Source organism: Marmota marmota, unplaced genomic scaffold, assembly GCF_001458135.2.
Source record: "Marmota marmota marmota unplaced genomic scaffold, marMar, whole genome shotgun sequence".
NCBI lineage: Eukaryota > Metazoa > Chordata > Mammalia > Rodentia > Sciuridae > Marmota > Marmota marmota.
In genome coordinates, this window is record NW_026000016.1 from 29,903,191 (window position 1) to 29,921,624 (window position 18,434).

At 33.3% G+C, this 18,434-nt stretch overlaps 1 protein-coding gene across 3 annotated transcripts in view; it reads right to left on the reverse strand.

The window, feature by feature from the left end:
* Spata17 (spermatogenesis associated 17) overlaps positions 1–18,434 on the reverse strand; it is a 201,939-nt gene that overhangs the window by 112,261 nt on the left and 71,244 nt on the right. For all 3 annotated transcript variants that reach the window (XM_048809352.1, XM_015483373.2, XM_048809351.1), the window contains exon 6: positions 1,911–2,034. In XM_048809352.1, coding sequence (XP_048665309.1) covers positions 1,911–2,034 — 124 coding nt within the window. The remainder of the gene's footprint in view (positions 1–1,910; positions 2,035–18,434) is intronic.

Sequence of the window (18,434 nt, forward strand, 5' to 3'; positions counted from 1 at the left end):
TGCACATATACCTAAAACACAATAGCAATGTTATTTGAAAATTCATTAAGGTCCATGAGTCAAGTCTTCTGGGTATACTTGAAAAAATATTTATGAAATTGGACACTCAATTTTAAAACTGAAATCAATCTTATTAAAAAGATAATGAAAATAAAGTCTCTATTGTGGTACAAGGCACATGGTAAGCACCCCATAGATATTTGCTATTATTTTTATTAGTAAAACAATCAAATTCTAATGGGCTTTCTAAATTTCAGTTTATTTTATTTATTTATTTACTTACTTATTTATCTACTTATTTAATGGTGCTGGAAATCAAACCAAAGGCCTCATGCATGCTAGGCAAGCATTCTACCACTGAGCTACACTCTCAACCCCTTATGGACTTTTAAAATTATTCCACTATACACTCAATATTTCAAAACCTTGCATTGTATAGAATGAACAAATATTTGCATTAAATCTGATTTCTCCATTTTTTCATTGCTTTCTCCACTAACCATCACAAGAATAAACAATTAGAATTCAGATTAAGAAATATACAAATATACGAAAGGGCTTGGAGTTACCAAAATTAACAATTATATTATCAAGTTTAAAGAATCAGTAGTATTAATAACCCTCTAATTTAGTCAAAGTTGAAATTATTGATAGTTGGTAGTAATACCTAATAGCAAAAACATTTGGGTACAAAGAATTTATGATTTGGATTCCTCTATACACAGTAGATCATATCAATCATACAACTACAATTTTTACATTGTTAGAGATTTTATAATAAAAAGTGAAAATATTTGCTTTTTAACTTTAAAATTATATTTAACTTATTCCTTAATTTGAGTCAAAAGACCTTGGTTTGAGTACAAGATCTATTACTACAAGTTTCATATCTGTAAATCAGCCACATAATAGCTCTGAGTTCATTTCCTTAGCTGTTAAATGAAGATAATTCAACTATATAAATCCAAGTAAATACAGGCATCATTATTAGCATTTAGACTACCAAGTAGGGCTAGAGATGCAGAAGATCCAGGTTACAAATACACAGGGCCAGTATTTACTGTTGTTGCATTTGGATACTTCTAATTATGGCATTCAGCCCTGATCTCACCCTCCACCCCTGGGACTTGACTTGCCCACCCCTGAAGATATCTGAATATGTGAATCTGGCTAGAACTAAGACACTGGAGGAGTCAAAGGTTTATAAGAAAAAATAAAACTCAGAAACTGCTAGGTTTCTGATTAGAGCTCAAGTTACAAAACATATTCCAACCCCAAATGCATGCATTTTTTAAACCATTTTTCTCTTGGAGCAGAATATTCTACATGCAATGTATTCTTTCTTAGCAACCATGACAAAATTTGAGGTAATTTAGCTAGTATAGGAGATATATTTCTAAGTATTTCAGATACCACATTTATTTTTCCATGTGAAGATGTAATTGCTGAAACAATTTTGTTAAAAGCATCACCTGAAAACTTCCATCAAGATTTAGAAAGGGGGAGAATAGTTTCAATCTCAACATTTGCTCAATTAAAAGAGAAAACATAAAAGCCATCTCAGCTTAATAACTTGTTAGTTCCTGATCAATTCACAACACAACAATAAGCCGCTGGGAATGAGTTTTGAACGTGAGGTTATGCCCTTCGTGTTGTGTTATCACTGTGGCAGATCACACTGCTGACTTGGACTTTTCTGCCAGCTTCGCAGAGCCTGCCTCTATGAAGCAGCTGTCACAGGTGAGTCATGGTGCCTGCGCACACCTACACAGAAGCACGAAATTGAACTCGAAGTAGTGTCTTTGTGATATCTTTTCAACAAGTCATGTCCCATTCAGCCTGCTAGTTTATCTCTGTCAGGCTAGGAGCCCAAGTGGCTTACGGGAGCTGTCAGGGACAGGTAGACCAACCTGCTTTGTGCTGAGGAGGTAATGCATCTTTCGGGCTTGATAATCTCTTTGCTTCTCTTCCTTTTCGAGGTTAGCCTTCTTCTCTTCTCTTTCTTTCATCTCTGCAAACTCCTCCAGTGCCTCCCTGCATCAAAAGTGTCTGCAGTTATTTATGATACTATCTGTTAATATTTTAATTCTTTCACTGATGATAATCAAGTTTTTTAAGGGGCAACCATTATCCACATCCATCAAAATCAGCAGTGTGTCTGACCTGCATATTCTATGTGAATCTTTGCAATCTTTAGAAAGCACTAAAAAGATTAATTAAATTTTAAAATTCAAATTTCTATATGTCAAAATTAAATAGACAAGAAAATACTCAAATATACCAAGAAAGCATCTGAGATAGTGATGTTCTTTAAATTTTGGTATTATACTTAGAAATCTCAAATTATTCATTTTATACACTACCTACAGGGCCAATTTAAAAAGTGTGACAGGTTTTATACATATGTTTAATTTACTGTAACTTTACTTCAGTTGACGGTTTAAATAATATCAATAAGATTACATCTATTATTGTGCATTTAAGAGATTGACATTTTATTTAATTATATAGGAAATTAGAATAAAAGATTAGTAAGTTGAAGTCTTTCTAAAGTATGACAAATTCAATTAAAATGTTGAGAATTTTCATCATTTATGTGTATATCTAGAAATCTAAAAAATATAAGCTTTTAAATATGCTATATGAAAAACATCTGCTAAAAGAATGTGATATCAAATATGGAAAAAAATTGTATTCTCATAGGACACTCAATTACTCATGTCAATGTAATATTTATAAATTGTACTTTTTTGAGAAAATAGATATATAACTGTGTTTCTGGTGCCATCAGCAAAATTTTAAACAAATCATCTTTTTCTCAAATATACCGGGGAAAAAAACACTTCAAAAACAAAAGAATTCTCCTTTAATTTCTAGAAATATTTTGTTGCAATTTTCTGCTAAAGGATACTAATGTAATACTTCATACAAGGTTACTTATGAAACACTCTGACGTTTAAAAATCACCATGCTCTGCTATTGCAGCAGAGCAATTTTTTCAACATAAGATTAAATTGCAAAATAAATGAATTACTTGGAGTAGCATGGACCCCATTTTGCCACCCTTCTCTTGAAAATTGCTTATTAATATGAAAAAAGGAGTCAGAAAATAACCTGTTTTACTTTATGCATAGTATTTTGGGGGCTTCTGTACCCACAGAGCTGGGCTAGCTGCACATTTAGATTGTGTTGGCAAGCTGGTACAATGACCTCTCTGACCTGCATCTCAAGGCTATTATTAATCGCTAAGTAACCTGGTAAAGCCAAAAAATTTGTTTCCATTGAAAGGATCTCTATCTGTGTCTGAGAATTTGTTCTGTACCAAACAAACCTCATTAACTGTGTCCATTTTTGACAAAGAACCAGGAGTTAGAGGGATTGGTGACCTTTCTTTGTCCTTAAGGTACAAATTTCAAGGCAGTTACATATGAATAAATGAGAATTTTTAACCAGGAAAAACAACAGTCATATGTTACACTAAAAAGTGAATACATTATTAATTGCAGTCTCCACTTTTAATATTCTCCAAAAATAAATATTTCTTCTATAATTCCTCTTAGAAGACTTTAAGATAATTTAGAGTAACAAGTAAACTGCTACCATTAAGATAATTACTCAGAAATGTATGTATACAATTTACTATTACTCCAAGGATAAGTACAGTAATTTTCTTAGCAATCATAAAAATAGAAAAATACATCTACAAAGAAGCTTCTTTTTGATAAATGATTTAATAAACATGAAGTGATGTTACATAAAAAATAAAATTAAAAACTTAAATGATTCAGGCACAAATAAGTACTTGTGTATAAAATCAAAACTAAGTTATTTGAAGTAGTGAAAACAGTCTATCTTCAGGATATAGAAATGTGAAATGCAAACTGTATTTAGGGGAAGGTTGCATTACTAGGAAAAATAAAACTGGGAAATATGAAAAAGAAGTCAATTTTTAGTATATAAAGAAAACTCACAGGAATCCCAGAGGAACTGGGATTTATTTCTTAAAATTTTTTTCTTAAAAATAAATTCAAGAAACTTAACAGAGCAGTAGAAAAACTAATCTTGCACATCTCAATGCACAAATTAATTCACACAATTATTGGAAAAAACAAATTCCTAGATTTCTAATTAATTCGTTATAATACCTGAGAGTGTGTGGATATATTGAACAATACAATTACATTAATGCCAAATATTCCTTGTTAAATGACAAAATATAAAAAGCAGAAGAAATTACTTATCCTTAAAATACATGTTTTTGTTACAATAGCAGGGATAAAGATATAGCTCATTATATAGGATATAATAAAAAATATGATCCTGTGAATCTGGAGATTTATTTAAAATATAGTACTTAGTGGGTTGTTTACAATAATTTTTTCATTTAATTATATTTTTCACTTGTAGCCTCAAAATATTTGTGATACACACAAGGTATTGTGATATGTGTGTGTGCATATATATGCTAGCTATCCTGTTTTATATTATGGAAATATATAAAAGACTAAATAACATACCCCCAAAACAAATTGGTTAATGGCAGAGTGAAATTAAAATCCTTAGATTTAAGGATTTTCTAATATTAGATCAGGCTTTAGCCATAACCCTGATATAAGAAATCTTATGCAGATGATATTTTTATCGAATTAGCCATGCATATTTTCTTTTATCTTATGATTTTATTTTCTACTATATTATAAAACCCATAAAAGTTCCAAAACTTTCTGCATCATTTTCATATCTCTAAAGCAATTCATGATATAAATTTATGTTGTTTTTTTGGTAGTGGGGAAATGAATCCCAATTCATGCTATACATGTTAAGCACACATTCTATCACTGAGCTACACTGCTACAGCTCTTGTGAGTTAGTTTCAAAATAAATATAACAAATGTAATTTTTGCAAAGCTCCACATTTGAAAATATTTTGCTAATGATATTCATAGTGATGAAAATATTTGCATATTCTAATGATGATAACAACAACAAAAATAACAATAGCCACTGGGAGGCAATATAGTGGAGTAGTTAACAGCATAAACTGTGAAGTGGCTCGTGATTATAAAAGTTCTGGTGTGCTACTTGTTAACTGTTTAACTTCTGAGCTTCAGTAATCTCACCTGCAAAATGCAGATATGTCAGCATTACTATCATCCTCACCAAGTTTTTGTGAGGATCAAATCAGCAAACGTATATAAAGTACTCAGAGCAGTCATCAGTGCCTAATAAAATGCTATAAAAGTGTTAGATATTTCTTGAACATTTACCATGAACTACATACTAGACTACTTGCTGCATCTCCTGTAAGTCTTTTATCCTTTCTATAACTTTCTTGATGGTCTCCTCCTTTCTCCCTCCTTATTAGTGTGCACTTTGTGGATGAAATTCTACAATGCTTAGTATGGAATCTGGCTTTCTAAAAGGCAGGTGAGATGAGATAAACCTTGACCAGTGCAAAAGCGGAGTCAGAAGAGATCCACACAAATAAATTTCCCTTTATTCTATCCTCCACATACTACTCTGAGTGGTTTCACCTTGCAGACCTGTCAAAAACATGTGTGACTCAAGATAACACACATATCTACCAGGCCGTGTTGCATCACTATGGGATCTATGTGAAGCAGTGGCCAGGAGAGCAGCTCACCACATCATTTGGCTTGCTACAGGACCAAAGCACCCAGCTTCCCAAATTCCAGTTTTGTCACTCTCTTCCCAGAGCCTGCACCTGATAACTAAGGATCGAGAGAGTATACATGGGCCCAGAAACTTTCTCTCAAATTGAGACCACTCTTAAGGGTCATCCAGATCCCAGAGCTTCTTGAAATTGGCTGGTACCACTGATGAAGTTCAATATCCTCTGCCCCTCATCCTCTCTTCTCCCAACAAGTGATATTCCCTAAAATGTTCCTCAGTAAACCTCATGCTCAGAGTCTGTTTCCATCTATGACACTTCATATACCCTCTTTTTCTTATCCTCATTGCATTTTTGGTCCCCAAAGTCCAAGAAAAAGAAAGCAATTCTTGTATCTGTTCTTGTGATGGCCAAATCTCTTTCTGTAAAGGTTCCATGGGCATTACTTAATTACCTCCTAAAGTACCCAACTCCAAATCCCATCACTTGTGAACTGAGGCTTCAATATGTGGACTAAATGCTGTGTCATTCAAAATTCATATATTGAAGTTGCTTTCTCTTCCTCTGTCCTCTGAAGGTATAATGAGAAGTCATCTGCAAACAAAGAAAAGTCCCCTCACCAGACATTAAATCTGCTGACCCCTTGATCTTGGACTCCCCACTCTACAAAATGCAAGAAATTTCTATTGTTTAAGTCATCCATTCTCTGCCTTTCTGTTATTGCAGTCAAAGTCCCTCCCAAAGCACTTGGCCTAATACCTGGTAGTAGGTATTGTGGGTATTAGCATTAGTATAAAAATTATTGCTAACATACTTTTAAACTATTTCTCAATTTACTAGTGTACTTTATCACTTCTGATGGCTTAATTATGAAAGGAAGATGCCATATTAAGAAAAGCTTCTTTGGAAAATGGGATAAAATCAGGACTCTGGCTCTTTGCATAAGACAGTGGTTCTCAAACTGCAGCATCACCTGGGAACCACTAGAAGTTCATAGTCTCCAACAACACCAGAACAACTAAATCAGAAATTCTGGGATTAGAACTCTGATGCAATCTCCTACTGCTAAAGTTTAAGAAGCACTTGTCTACTACAATGAAAACTATACGTTGTTGAAGGATTAAGATGATTCTATTTTTTTTCACTAGTGTGACATTATGAAGAAATGCAATTATATTTCAGTTAGTAATCCTACCACAGACTTCACAATATTAGCTGAAGCATTATGAAGTATTACAAGAAGAAAGGGTACTTACAGCACAGTAATTTCATAAAAATCATAAGTTGATCGAATTAAAGAAGTATTTGGAGATTGCTTTAAAAGTACAAATGCCCTAAATTTTAGAGGGAACTATCAACAATACTATATAGATTTCTCAAATGGAAGCAAAAATGCCATCATCTGCAATTCTAAGGAAATTGTTTGAACTACTCTATAATGTCCTTACTCTGTTTTGATGGCCACTAAAAAACTCGCCATCAAAAAAAAAAAAAAAAAAAAAAAAAAAAGTCAATGTGTGCTGATGTTACAAGACCTTCAAAGTAAAAATAGCCAAATAGCATGGGTTTTTTTCTGTGTTGTTATAACTTATAAGTACTTTAGTTTATTTATTAAATGTATTAATATTTTATCTCTAACAAATGTCCACTCTAAATACAACCATATTAATTTAAACAAATAGCTAGAAAGTAAAATAAAAGTGAGAAAGACAAATCTAAAACACAAGTTAATGAGGCTGGGGTTGTAGCTCAGTGGTAGGTGCTTGCCTCACATGTATGAGGCACTGGGTTTGATTCTCAGCACCATATATAAATGAATAAAATAAAGGTGCATCAACAACTAAAAAAATTAAATTAAATACAAGTTAAAATACTAACCATAAAAAATCTAATTGTGTGCTTTTTCTGTGTGTTTTACATACAAATATATTTGGAGAGTGATAAAATCGTTCAATATATTATCTGAAAACCTTACCAGTTTGAAAACATTTAGAAAGTCCTCTCATTTAAAAAAGCAAACAAAAACTTTTCAGTTATACTTGAGAGTCCTATTTATAATAGTACAGATAAATTTCTCTTCAAAATGCCTATGTTACTATAAAAAATCATGTTATGATATATTCCTAAATATTTTTAGGCTATTGTGAATGGAATTGCTTTCTTGATTTCTTTCTCAGCAAATTCATTATTGGAGTATAAGAAATCTATTGATTTTCAATGTTGATTTGTATCCTACTTTGCTGAATTTGTTTATTAGTTCTAGAAGTCTTCTGGTGTAGTATTTTGGATCTTTTAATTACAAAATCATGTCAGCAGCAAACTCAGATAATTCAAGGACTTCTTTTCCTATTTATATTCCTTTAAGTTCCTTCCGTTGTCTGATTGGATTAGCTAAAGTTTCAAGAACTATATTGAAGAACAGTGGTGAGAGTAGGCATTCTTGTCTTCTTTCTGATTTTAGAGGAAATGCTTTCAGTTTTTCTCTGTTCAGTGTGATGTAGGCTTGGGATTTGTCTTGGGAAGAAATCTAACTAAGGAGCTAAAAAAAACTCTAGAGTGAAAATTATAGAATACTGAAGAGAGATCTTAGAAAATGGAAAGACCCATGCTTTCAGATAGACAGAACAAGTATTGTCAAAATGGCTATTTTACCAAAAGCAATATACAAATTCAGTGAAATGCCCATCAAAATATCAATAACATTCTTCACAGAGCTAAAAAAGAAAATTCTAGAATTTGTATGGAAGAATGAAAGACCGAGAATAGCCAAAGCAATGCTGAACAATAAGATTGGTGCTGGTGGCATCTCAAAACCTGATCTCAAATTATACTACACAGCTACAATACCAAAACAGCACTGTATTGGCATAACGCATGAAAACCTGCTGGGAGCCATTAGCCAAGTAGGTATGACAATTTCCTTGCCAGCGTACCCCATGTTGCTGACATTTTGCAGTGACATTGAATGTAGTTGACCTTGTCAAGGACCAGGGCGGATTAGGGTGTTCCCGGTTTAACATAATCGGGTTTAGGGCGTTCCCAGTTTAGGTTCCAGGTTTAAGGTTTAAGATTATTCCTGCTGGGAATAGGGCGTATCCTGCTGCCTGAGTTCCCCTTGAGTTCTCACGGGATTCAGACAATATATTTTGGAGATAGAAGCACAGTGGAGGTGAATTTGGGAGAGAACGTGGATTTGGGCAGAGAACGTGGATTTCCCCAGAACGTGATTGTAGACGGCTGGTGTGAGTTCGGGAATAAAGAGTTGCTGTTTGAATCTGCAAGCTGTGTGGTGGCTCGTGATTTGTGCCCAGCCAGACTGCTGCAAAAACCAATGGAATAGAATAGAAGAAACAGAGAAAAACCCATAAAGATACAGTCATATGATCCTTGACTAAGGTGCCAAAAACATGCACGGAGAAAAGGTAGCATTTTTAACAAACAGTGCTGGGAAAACCAGATATTCTATATAGAAGAATGAAAATAGATCTTTCTTACTCCATACAAAAATAAAGTCAAAGTGGATCAAAGACTAGAAATTAGATCAGAAACATCGCAACTGCTAGAAGAAAATATAAGTTAACATACCAACATATTGGCCCAGGTACCAACTTCAATAATAAGACTCCTAAAGCTCAAGAAATAAAAACAAGAATCAATAAGCAGGATAGATTCAATTTAAAAAGCTTCTGCAAAGCAAAGGAAATAATTAGGAGCTTGAAGAGAAAGTCAGAATAGGAGAAAATCTTTGCCAGCTACTCTTTCCACAGGAGATTAATATCCAGAATATATTCAGAATTCAAAAAACTGAACACCAAAAAGCACAAATAACCCAATCGGTAAATGGGCAAAGGAACTAAATAAATATTTCTCAAAAAAAGAAATGGAAATGAACAAGAAATATAAAAAAATGTTTAACATTCTTAGCAATCAGGGAAATTTAGGTTAAAACTATATTACTTTATCTCACCCCAGTTAGAATGGCAGTCATCAGAAATACAAATAATAATAAATGCTGGTAAGGATGTGGAGGAAAAGATACACTTTTATATTGCTGGTAGGACTGCAAATTAGTACAAGTATTTTGGAAAAGCAATATGGAGATTCCTCAAAAAACTACAAATGGAACTACTATATGATCCAGCTATCCAACTCCTTGATACTTATCCAAAAGAACAAAAATTAGAATATTGTAGTGATACATGAATGTCAATGTTTACTGCAGCAAAATTTACAATAGCTGTTATTGAGCCGGCCTACGTGTCCCTTCATAGATAATTAAAGAAAATATGTTATATGTACACAATGGAGTTTTATTCAACCAAAGAAGAAGGAAATTACCATGCTAAGTGAAATAAGTCAGATTCAGAAAGTTAAGGGTTGAATATGCTCACTCTTATGTGGAAGATAGAAACAAGCATTTTTTTTTTATAAAAAGTGTGGGGGGATCTCATGAAAACAGAGGGAAAACAGTGGAGTGTAGAGAAAAAGGACTGATGTGGAAGGAAGAGGGATGGGAAAAGGGAGGGAAAGTGGAATAAAATAGATCAAATTTGTTATGTCCAAGTGTTATGGTTTGGATGTGATATTTTCCCAAAAAGCTCATGTGTGAGACAATGCAAGAAAGTTTAGAGAAGAAATGATTGGATTATGAGAGCTTTGAATCAATCAGTGAGTTGATCCCTAAGAAGAGATTAATTCAGTGGTAACTGAAGGTGGGGAGGGTGTAGCTGGAGGGGATGGGTCTTTGGGGCCGTGCCTTTGGGATATACACTTTCTATCTATCCAGCCAGGGGAGTCTCTCAGTCTCTCTGCTCTCTGATCATCATGTAAACTGCTTCCCTCCACCATACTCTTGTAGCCAGCTGTCTATGTACTGAGACCTCTGAAACTGTGAGCCCACAAATAAATTTTTCCTCCTCTGAGATTGTTCTTGTCAGAGTAATCTTTTAATCATAGCAGCGAAAAAGCTGACTAAAACACCAAGTATGAATATATCACAATGAATTCCACTTCTATGTATAAATATCATGCACAATTAATAGAAGGAAGACTAATAGAGTAAAAGAAGGAGAACAAGGGTAGAGAGGAGCAGGTGAAGGGAATACAACTGGGGACTAAAATGGAACAAATTATGTTATATGCATTTATGTATATTCCAGAATGAACTCTGCAATTATGCATAATATTGCACAAATTAAAAAAGAGAAATAACAGTCATCTGTTCATTGTCAGTCATTTGTTCAACAGTGACTGAGAGAAACAACAATCATTTGTTCATTGTCAAACAGTCACAAGTATGTTCTAAGATATTAAAAGAAATAAAGACGTGTCAAGTCAGTTCCTTCTTTCAAGGAGATTACAAAAAGATATTAATGACAACAAATTAGACAACTTGAAGAATAACTCTATAGAAGAAAAACATTCAGTGCTTAAGTTCAGGGAGCTCTATTGTGATTAGAGGGATCAAAAAAGACTTCATGGAATTGGTGGCATTGGAATTGGGAACAGAAAATAAAAAGGCTTTCACTGAACAGAGAGAGCAGGGATAGAGAGATAAGGTATTAAAATGAGGAGAGATTATGCACAAAAAATGTGTGCTATCTTCCATAGACTTTGACCACCAACTGCAAAGATCAAAAGTTATAGTTGAAGAAAGGTTTCCAGGCCGTGGGCAAGTGAGCAATGCTAGCACATGTGTACTCTATGACTAGACATTTTGAGAATAAAATGTTACAAAGATCATAATGGTCAATGTTATAGAATTACTGTTTTAGTCATCTATTTTACTGCTATTACTAAAAGACGTGACAAGAACAATCTTAGAGGAAGAAATGTTTATTTGGGGGCTCATAGTTTCAGAGGTCTCTGTCTATAGATAGTTGTCTCCCTTCCTTGGGGCTCATGGTGAGGCAGAACAACATGACAGAAGAGTATAGTGGAGGGAAGCAGCTCACATGATGATCTGAGAGCAAAGAGAGTAAGAGACTCCACTTGCCAGATAGAAAGTATGTACCCCAAAGCCATGCCTCCAATGAACCACTCCCTCCAGCCATACCCTTCTCACCCTCAGTTACCACTCAATTAATCCCCACCACAGGATTAATTCACTGATTGGATTAAAGCTGTCATGATCCAATCATCTCTCCTCCAAACCTTCTTGTATTGTCTCACACATGAGTTTTTTGGGAACACCTTCTATCCAAACCATAACGATTACAATACCACGACTGCACTCTGATCATACAAAGGGAATGTCCAATTAATCTATTATTCTATTTATCAACTTTGCATGATTTTAAAAAACAAGACTCCAAAGATCTCTAGAGATTATTCATTAAAACCATTTTTTTCTTTTTCTGACTCTTTAGAATCAACTCAATTAAAAAAGAATTTCTATACTATATTCTTTCTAAAAATATGTACCTATTTCAGTGTAAATTTATTTTCTTTTTCTTATTCTGGATTATTTCTATAAAAGTAAGTAGTTTTATGTAATATATATGATGTCCAAAATTTGAGAGCAACACTGAGTTAATTACAACAAAATAACTATAAATGTATTTACAAAGTACATTATTTTCAGGGCTCCAAGTACTTCACAGACACTTATTTATCCTCATGACATTCCACTGAGGTCAGTAAGGGACAAGTATTATTAACAAGGTCCCTGTTCTTTGTGAAATGAAACAAATTTGCAGATGGTGACTTTGAGACACAGCATGGGGGTTTTCCTGCATACAGATAGATCAAGGTTCTCTCTCCATTGTGAATCTTCAGTGATTCAGCTGTGGAGGAGGAGTATCAACCTACTGAATTTAAGTATTGGATACATTCAGAGTTCAGGTAGCTAAAGTTCACATTTCATATGAAAAGAGTTGCATGATATTTATTTTGCATTTACCCAAATATCACACGTTGTCTCTCATTTAAAATGTGTTAAACTCATTTAAAAGCAAAAATAATTGCCACTGCATTTGCATTCAATCCACTCAACACAGACCAGGGGCAATTCCAAGCTAATACTGATACTGTCATAAAGCAATGACATACCATAGGATGATGTCAACATATTTTAAAGCAGCATACTACATGCAATATTAGAAAAATGCCTAGTGAACTTTGGGAAACTATTTATTGACCAATTATTTGATTAGTAATCTTTGAAATCATTTCCATATGCATGCCAAGAAAATCTCATCCATTTATTATTGGATAAGAAAACATACTAAAATAGTAATACCAAAGAATAAAATATACTATAGTGACTTTCTCCATTCTATTCAGTGCCACCCCTGAGACAGGAAAGGGACAGATTAGAGGGAAGGATACAGAAAAAGATGAAGCACAATACAAAGGAGTAATGAAAGAAGTAACATTTTTTAAAAAATTAAATGACAATTTATCAATTTACTGCTTTTTTAGTAGTAGGTCACTGCATAATTTCCTACTTATCGTAAGATTTGTTTTTGTAGGTATACATCAATGCTAAGAATTCCCATTTTATACTTATAACTCAGATACATGCTTTCCCTAAAGATTCCTGTACTTAATTATTAAACCATTTAAGAATACAATTCAAGTTGGGCATGGTTGGTGCATGCCTGTAATCCAAGCAACTCAAGAGGCTGAGGCAGAAGGATGGTAAGGTTGAGGCCAGCCTCAAATACTTAGGCAATCCCTAAGACACCTAGAAAGACACTTTCTCAAAACAACAACAACAACAAAATAAAATTAAAAAGGGGGAGCTGGGATATAGTTCAGTGGTAAAGTGCCCCAGTATTGTTCATTACACCAAAACATGATTCACATATTTATTATGGGTTTGGGTTTGCTTAATTCTTATGCTAAGATTTTTTTTTGTATTTTATATTACTCTAAAATATAATTCTAGTGTTTATATTTTACATGTTTTTAGGACTTCTAAGTCCTCTACATGCTATGTACAATCTCTTCCACTCAGGTCAGAAGGCATCAGTAGAATGAAGTCTTTAGAATAAATCCCATGCTTCTGACCTGAGTACCTAAATGAAGAATGGTTCAATTCACCATAAGAAGAGATTAGGAAAAATAATTGTTTCATATATAAATATGCCTTCTTGATATGCCTGCAAGTTGTCCAAGTAGCAATGTTATCAGGCAATTTAATAGATGGCTATACTAAGGATAATTGTGGGTGGGATTTGGATTTTTGAATCATCTAAGTGACAGCAGAAGTCACAGAAGTGGAAGAGATTGTACATAGCATGTAGAGTGAAAAGACAAGCGATTAAAGGAGAATACTCATATTTAAGGTCAGGTGAATAAAGGAAAGTACACAAATAGAGGAACATTATCACAGAAGTAGAAGGTAGATCAGGAAAGAGTGGTTTCAAGTTATAAGAAAAATTAGAGAAGAGACCAGTTAACAGTGTCATTATGCTTCAAAGAAGTTGAATAACATAAGGCCAAATATTTCACCAAAAAATGTGATATATATATATGTACATGTATGTGTATATACACACACACACATATTTCTTCCATATGATTTCATAATCACCAAAACATATCTTTCAGACTGAAAAAGTGTGCATATTATTAATAAATAAAGCACTTGCATCTGAGATAAATCATTTCTTAATCAGCAATAGGGGGAAAAAAAGAGAAAATTCCTTCTATCCATCTGCTGACAAAAGGTAAGCTGAGAGAAGTGAGAGACTATAACTTCTAGTTCATCAATACCCCAAGGTTGGGAAAAAATTTCTCCACCCCCACCCCACCAAAGTTCTCTACAACAGAATAGGGACTTGAAATTCAGATTTGTTTTTTAATAAAAACAAAACATACTGAAGACATTGTTCATTACATTTCTGAATGTGTCCTATTGAAGATTCATTTGTGAAATTTCTTCTAGGATCGGTGCTAGAAAAAGCAGTTTCTTGGTTTATGCAGTTATGTTTCTCCATTTTGTTAGGGAACATTCTTAACTAGTCATTTTCTCTGATCAATCATGCACACCCATTAAAGTTATTATATCTGTGTTTTCCTTTACTGAGGTTTTTGTTCCTTTTATTATTTTATTTTACATCCTTTTGTAAACCATTTAAAATTTATTGTGGAATTTTAAATAAAATTCATTGTGTAAAGAGTTAAATTCAAATGTCCAATATATTAAACTTTGTCCTTTTATTAATTTCTTCTTGAGACTAACCTTTTTTTTTCCTTTTCGTATGTTTCACTTTCAAAAGTTTTGAAATAGCAAATTGTTAAAGGTATCATTTTCTTATTAAAATGGATATGTGAGAAGATTATATTTCAATGACTAGGTATCATTCTGTAAATTAAAGTGATTATATGTATTATATCAATAATTATTAATTATAAACAAATAACAGACCCTTCTTTAAAGCAAAAAATATATGCTGTATTTTAATTTAGACACTCTGGCATGTGCTATTACCTCAATTCTTCAAAAGGGATTGCTATAATTATTGTATCCTTTTATATAAAAATGAATCAGCAGGGAAAATATAGTCAGCATTACAGACTAACGCTTTTCTTGAATACTAAAATGTCATTTACTTTACTCCTTAGACTAGCCATTAGTATAAAAAAAAGCCTATCATATACATACAATTAGATAAAACCAAACTATTATGATTTAGTTGACTGAGATCAGAATATTCTATTTTAAAAAATGAAGTTTATTGAAATCTTATCTTTAGGTAATCATATTTAGTCTCCTTATTTACACAATATCTATGGTGCTCTACTTATGTCCTTGAAATAGTAAACAGGGGCACCATAGTATGAAAAAGTGGCCTAGCTGCTGGAGTTCATAAATTTTGCTCAGCTTTGGATGAGTTCAAAGAATTGCCATGTAAGAAAAGCCTTACAGAGGGAATTTATCTGATTATGGCAGTAATAATTACCCAGCTGTTTATTGCAGATAGAGAAATAATTCATGTAGGCAATAGGCCGTGGTGGCAATGACACTCCACATTTAGTAAATATGCAAACTGTTCACTTCTAATTAACCAAGCTAGAGGATGCCCTTATTAAATGTATAAACTAAAAGTGCCTTCCTGACAAGTGATGAATTGTTACAATGCACAAACTCTTGCCACAGAATTATTGGAGTGAACTTGGGGCTTAACTTCATTAAGAGATCTTGTGGGATAGTTAAATGAGGATGGACAGCATAACAAGGCTTACCTGACAGCCAATGATATGTTAGAGCTTAATGGAACTGCACCTTTTCTTCTGTCCCACTTAACTGTTCAGATTCACAATAGATAAACTGTGAAACTGCAAAGTTAATTTGAGTTTGAGTAAGAAATATAAATGAAATAACATGACAGCCCACTTACAGAGGATTCCAGTTTACCTATTGAATGAAGCTACAAAAAAGCCATTTCTTCTCTTTCAGATATCTTTTATATAATAAAAGCTGAAAATGTATTTTGTTTAACTTAAAAATAATCTGTTCAACAAAAATAAATAGTCTTGGATTAGATTTAAAATAAAACAGCTTTCAAAAACTATAATGCACACACAGTATTTGACATATGTTTATATTTATTGACAAAAAACATATTACTTATTTCAGCATTTTGGTCTCCTTCTATGTGGAGGGATATCCAATGGCTAGAAAAGTAATCTGATTGGAGAAGATCTCAGACCAAGATCCTATAGAGGACTACAATGGGGGCAAACATACTGTGTTTGGCAGGGTTGAGGACTAGTGCTAGGAAGGGGAAAGGAGGTGTCTACCCAGTGCTGTGATGATTGGCTTGGGAAGTCTGTCTAACTCACATTGTCCAGTATTTTAAAATCCATTTATCTATAAACATATACTGCTTCCTATTTTATGAGTTTGAAATTAGAAATATGATATTTTGGTCTCTCATCAACCTTATTTTTTTTTTCTTATTTCTCACTTCGCCCAGAATATAGGGAAGAATGTGACTTATTAGGCTTCCTCAAATCTACAAAATGGTTCACCCAGCAATTGTTCTTTTAAATTCTTACTGTTTTAAAAATCATCAGTTCTAGGAGTGTAGTGATTTATGAAGAAAAATAGAGAATATGAAAACACATCAAAAAAATTTACAGTGGGATAAATTCAAGGAAGGAAAATTTTAGAGAATAATGGAAGTATACAATAGGAATATTTAATGTATTTATGGGGTGTTTTGGGGATAAGGAAGGGTTAGGAAAGATTTCCCTGAATAGGTGACATTTAAGAAGATATCTGAAGGATAGAAACCCATCTTTTATGGGCTCTTTAATCTTGGGAAAGGAACTTCATATGGCTTGATGAAAGGGGCTCACCAAATGTATTCATCGTATGCATTGTAGGTCAATGAGGAGGCTATGTGCGATTTAAGAAAGGTTCAACACCAAAACCCAAAACCAAACAAGCAAAATAACACTCTTTGGAGAAAAGAAATGGAGATTTCAATTTTTTACTTTTCAGGCACACTACAGAATCTCTGATAAGATAAATTAGAATGGTCCTAGTTGATTTTTACCTGCAAGAAATAACAGCAAACATTACAAAGGTCAGCTCAACATAAGTTTTAAAAAGTATGAGAACGCATGTCCTGGGTTCAACACAAAAGGTTTATGGGAGGGGACTGATTCTGAAATAGCTTTCATCTGCAAGACTTTCTGGGCCTATCTAATCCGGACTGAGTCTCTCTTGGTGCTTTGTACTCAGCAATTCTGACATGGTGTCATCTTTAGGAAAAAAAAAAAAAACAACAACAGATGACACCTGAGAGTATAGAGTAAAAATGCTAACCTCAAAGGACAGGATGAGGTGTCAGAATTTCATTGGACATAATCCAGTACATCAGAGGCACTCCCAAAGCAGAGCAAAAATTACAAAACCTTGCTGACCAAGTAATCAATGGAGATAGTGATAGTGGGGCAGTGACCAAAGCAAAGGGGCTAGTGGGCAGTTAGGATTTGCCAGTATTTTATTTCTGCATGACATGTGAAGTCCTGAAAGCAAAAATAACTAAACAAGCTCTAAGATCCATATACTAATTAAGAGAAGAAAAACTAATTGGAAAAAGATTTATTCCCTGAAGGCAAAAGTAAGGCATTCAAATACACTTGCATAATATACACATATTCACAAAATTAAAAGTTTTTCTCCACAAGTTCTTGTCTCTGGTATGATTTTTGAAAGAGGTTTTATATTCTCCTTTTATTTGTATAAGAAATTGTTTACCTATAACATATGTTCTATTGTAATTTTATTAATTTTTATGTTTTGAAGTTTTTTCAAACACATGAGAATATATTAATTTTTTAGTTGTAAAAGGACACAATACCTTTATTTAATTTATTTATTTTTATATAGTGCTGCAGATTGAATCCAATGCCTGACACATGTGAAATGCGCACTCTACCACTGAGCCACAACCCTAGCCCAAGAGCATATTAATTTTAAGGCTAAAATTGTAGCATCTTTTATGAAATAGACTTTTCATAAGTTGTTTTCATACATTTATATCAGTTTCTTGGTTCACTATTAGCCTGGGACCTCCTTAGTTCAAGTTCAAGAACATAGGCTTCCTGAATCACCCAGATAACAGTTTGATTGCAAATCCCACAGTAATCTAGTTTACTTCCATTATTATTTACTTACTCTAATAAATAAGAAATAATGTGGAAAGGATATGAAAGTTTTCTGAATACATATTTTGAAAAAATTTCATAGTTTTAATTACCTACAGGATAATTAACCTTAAATAATCAGACTATTCATTTTTTCAAAAACTTTCCAATAATTTTGAATAAGGTCATTAAG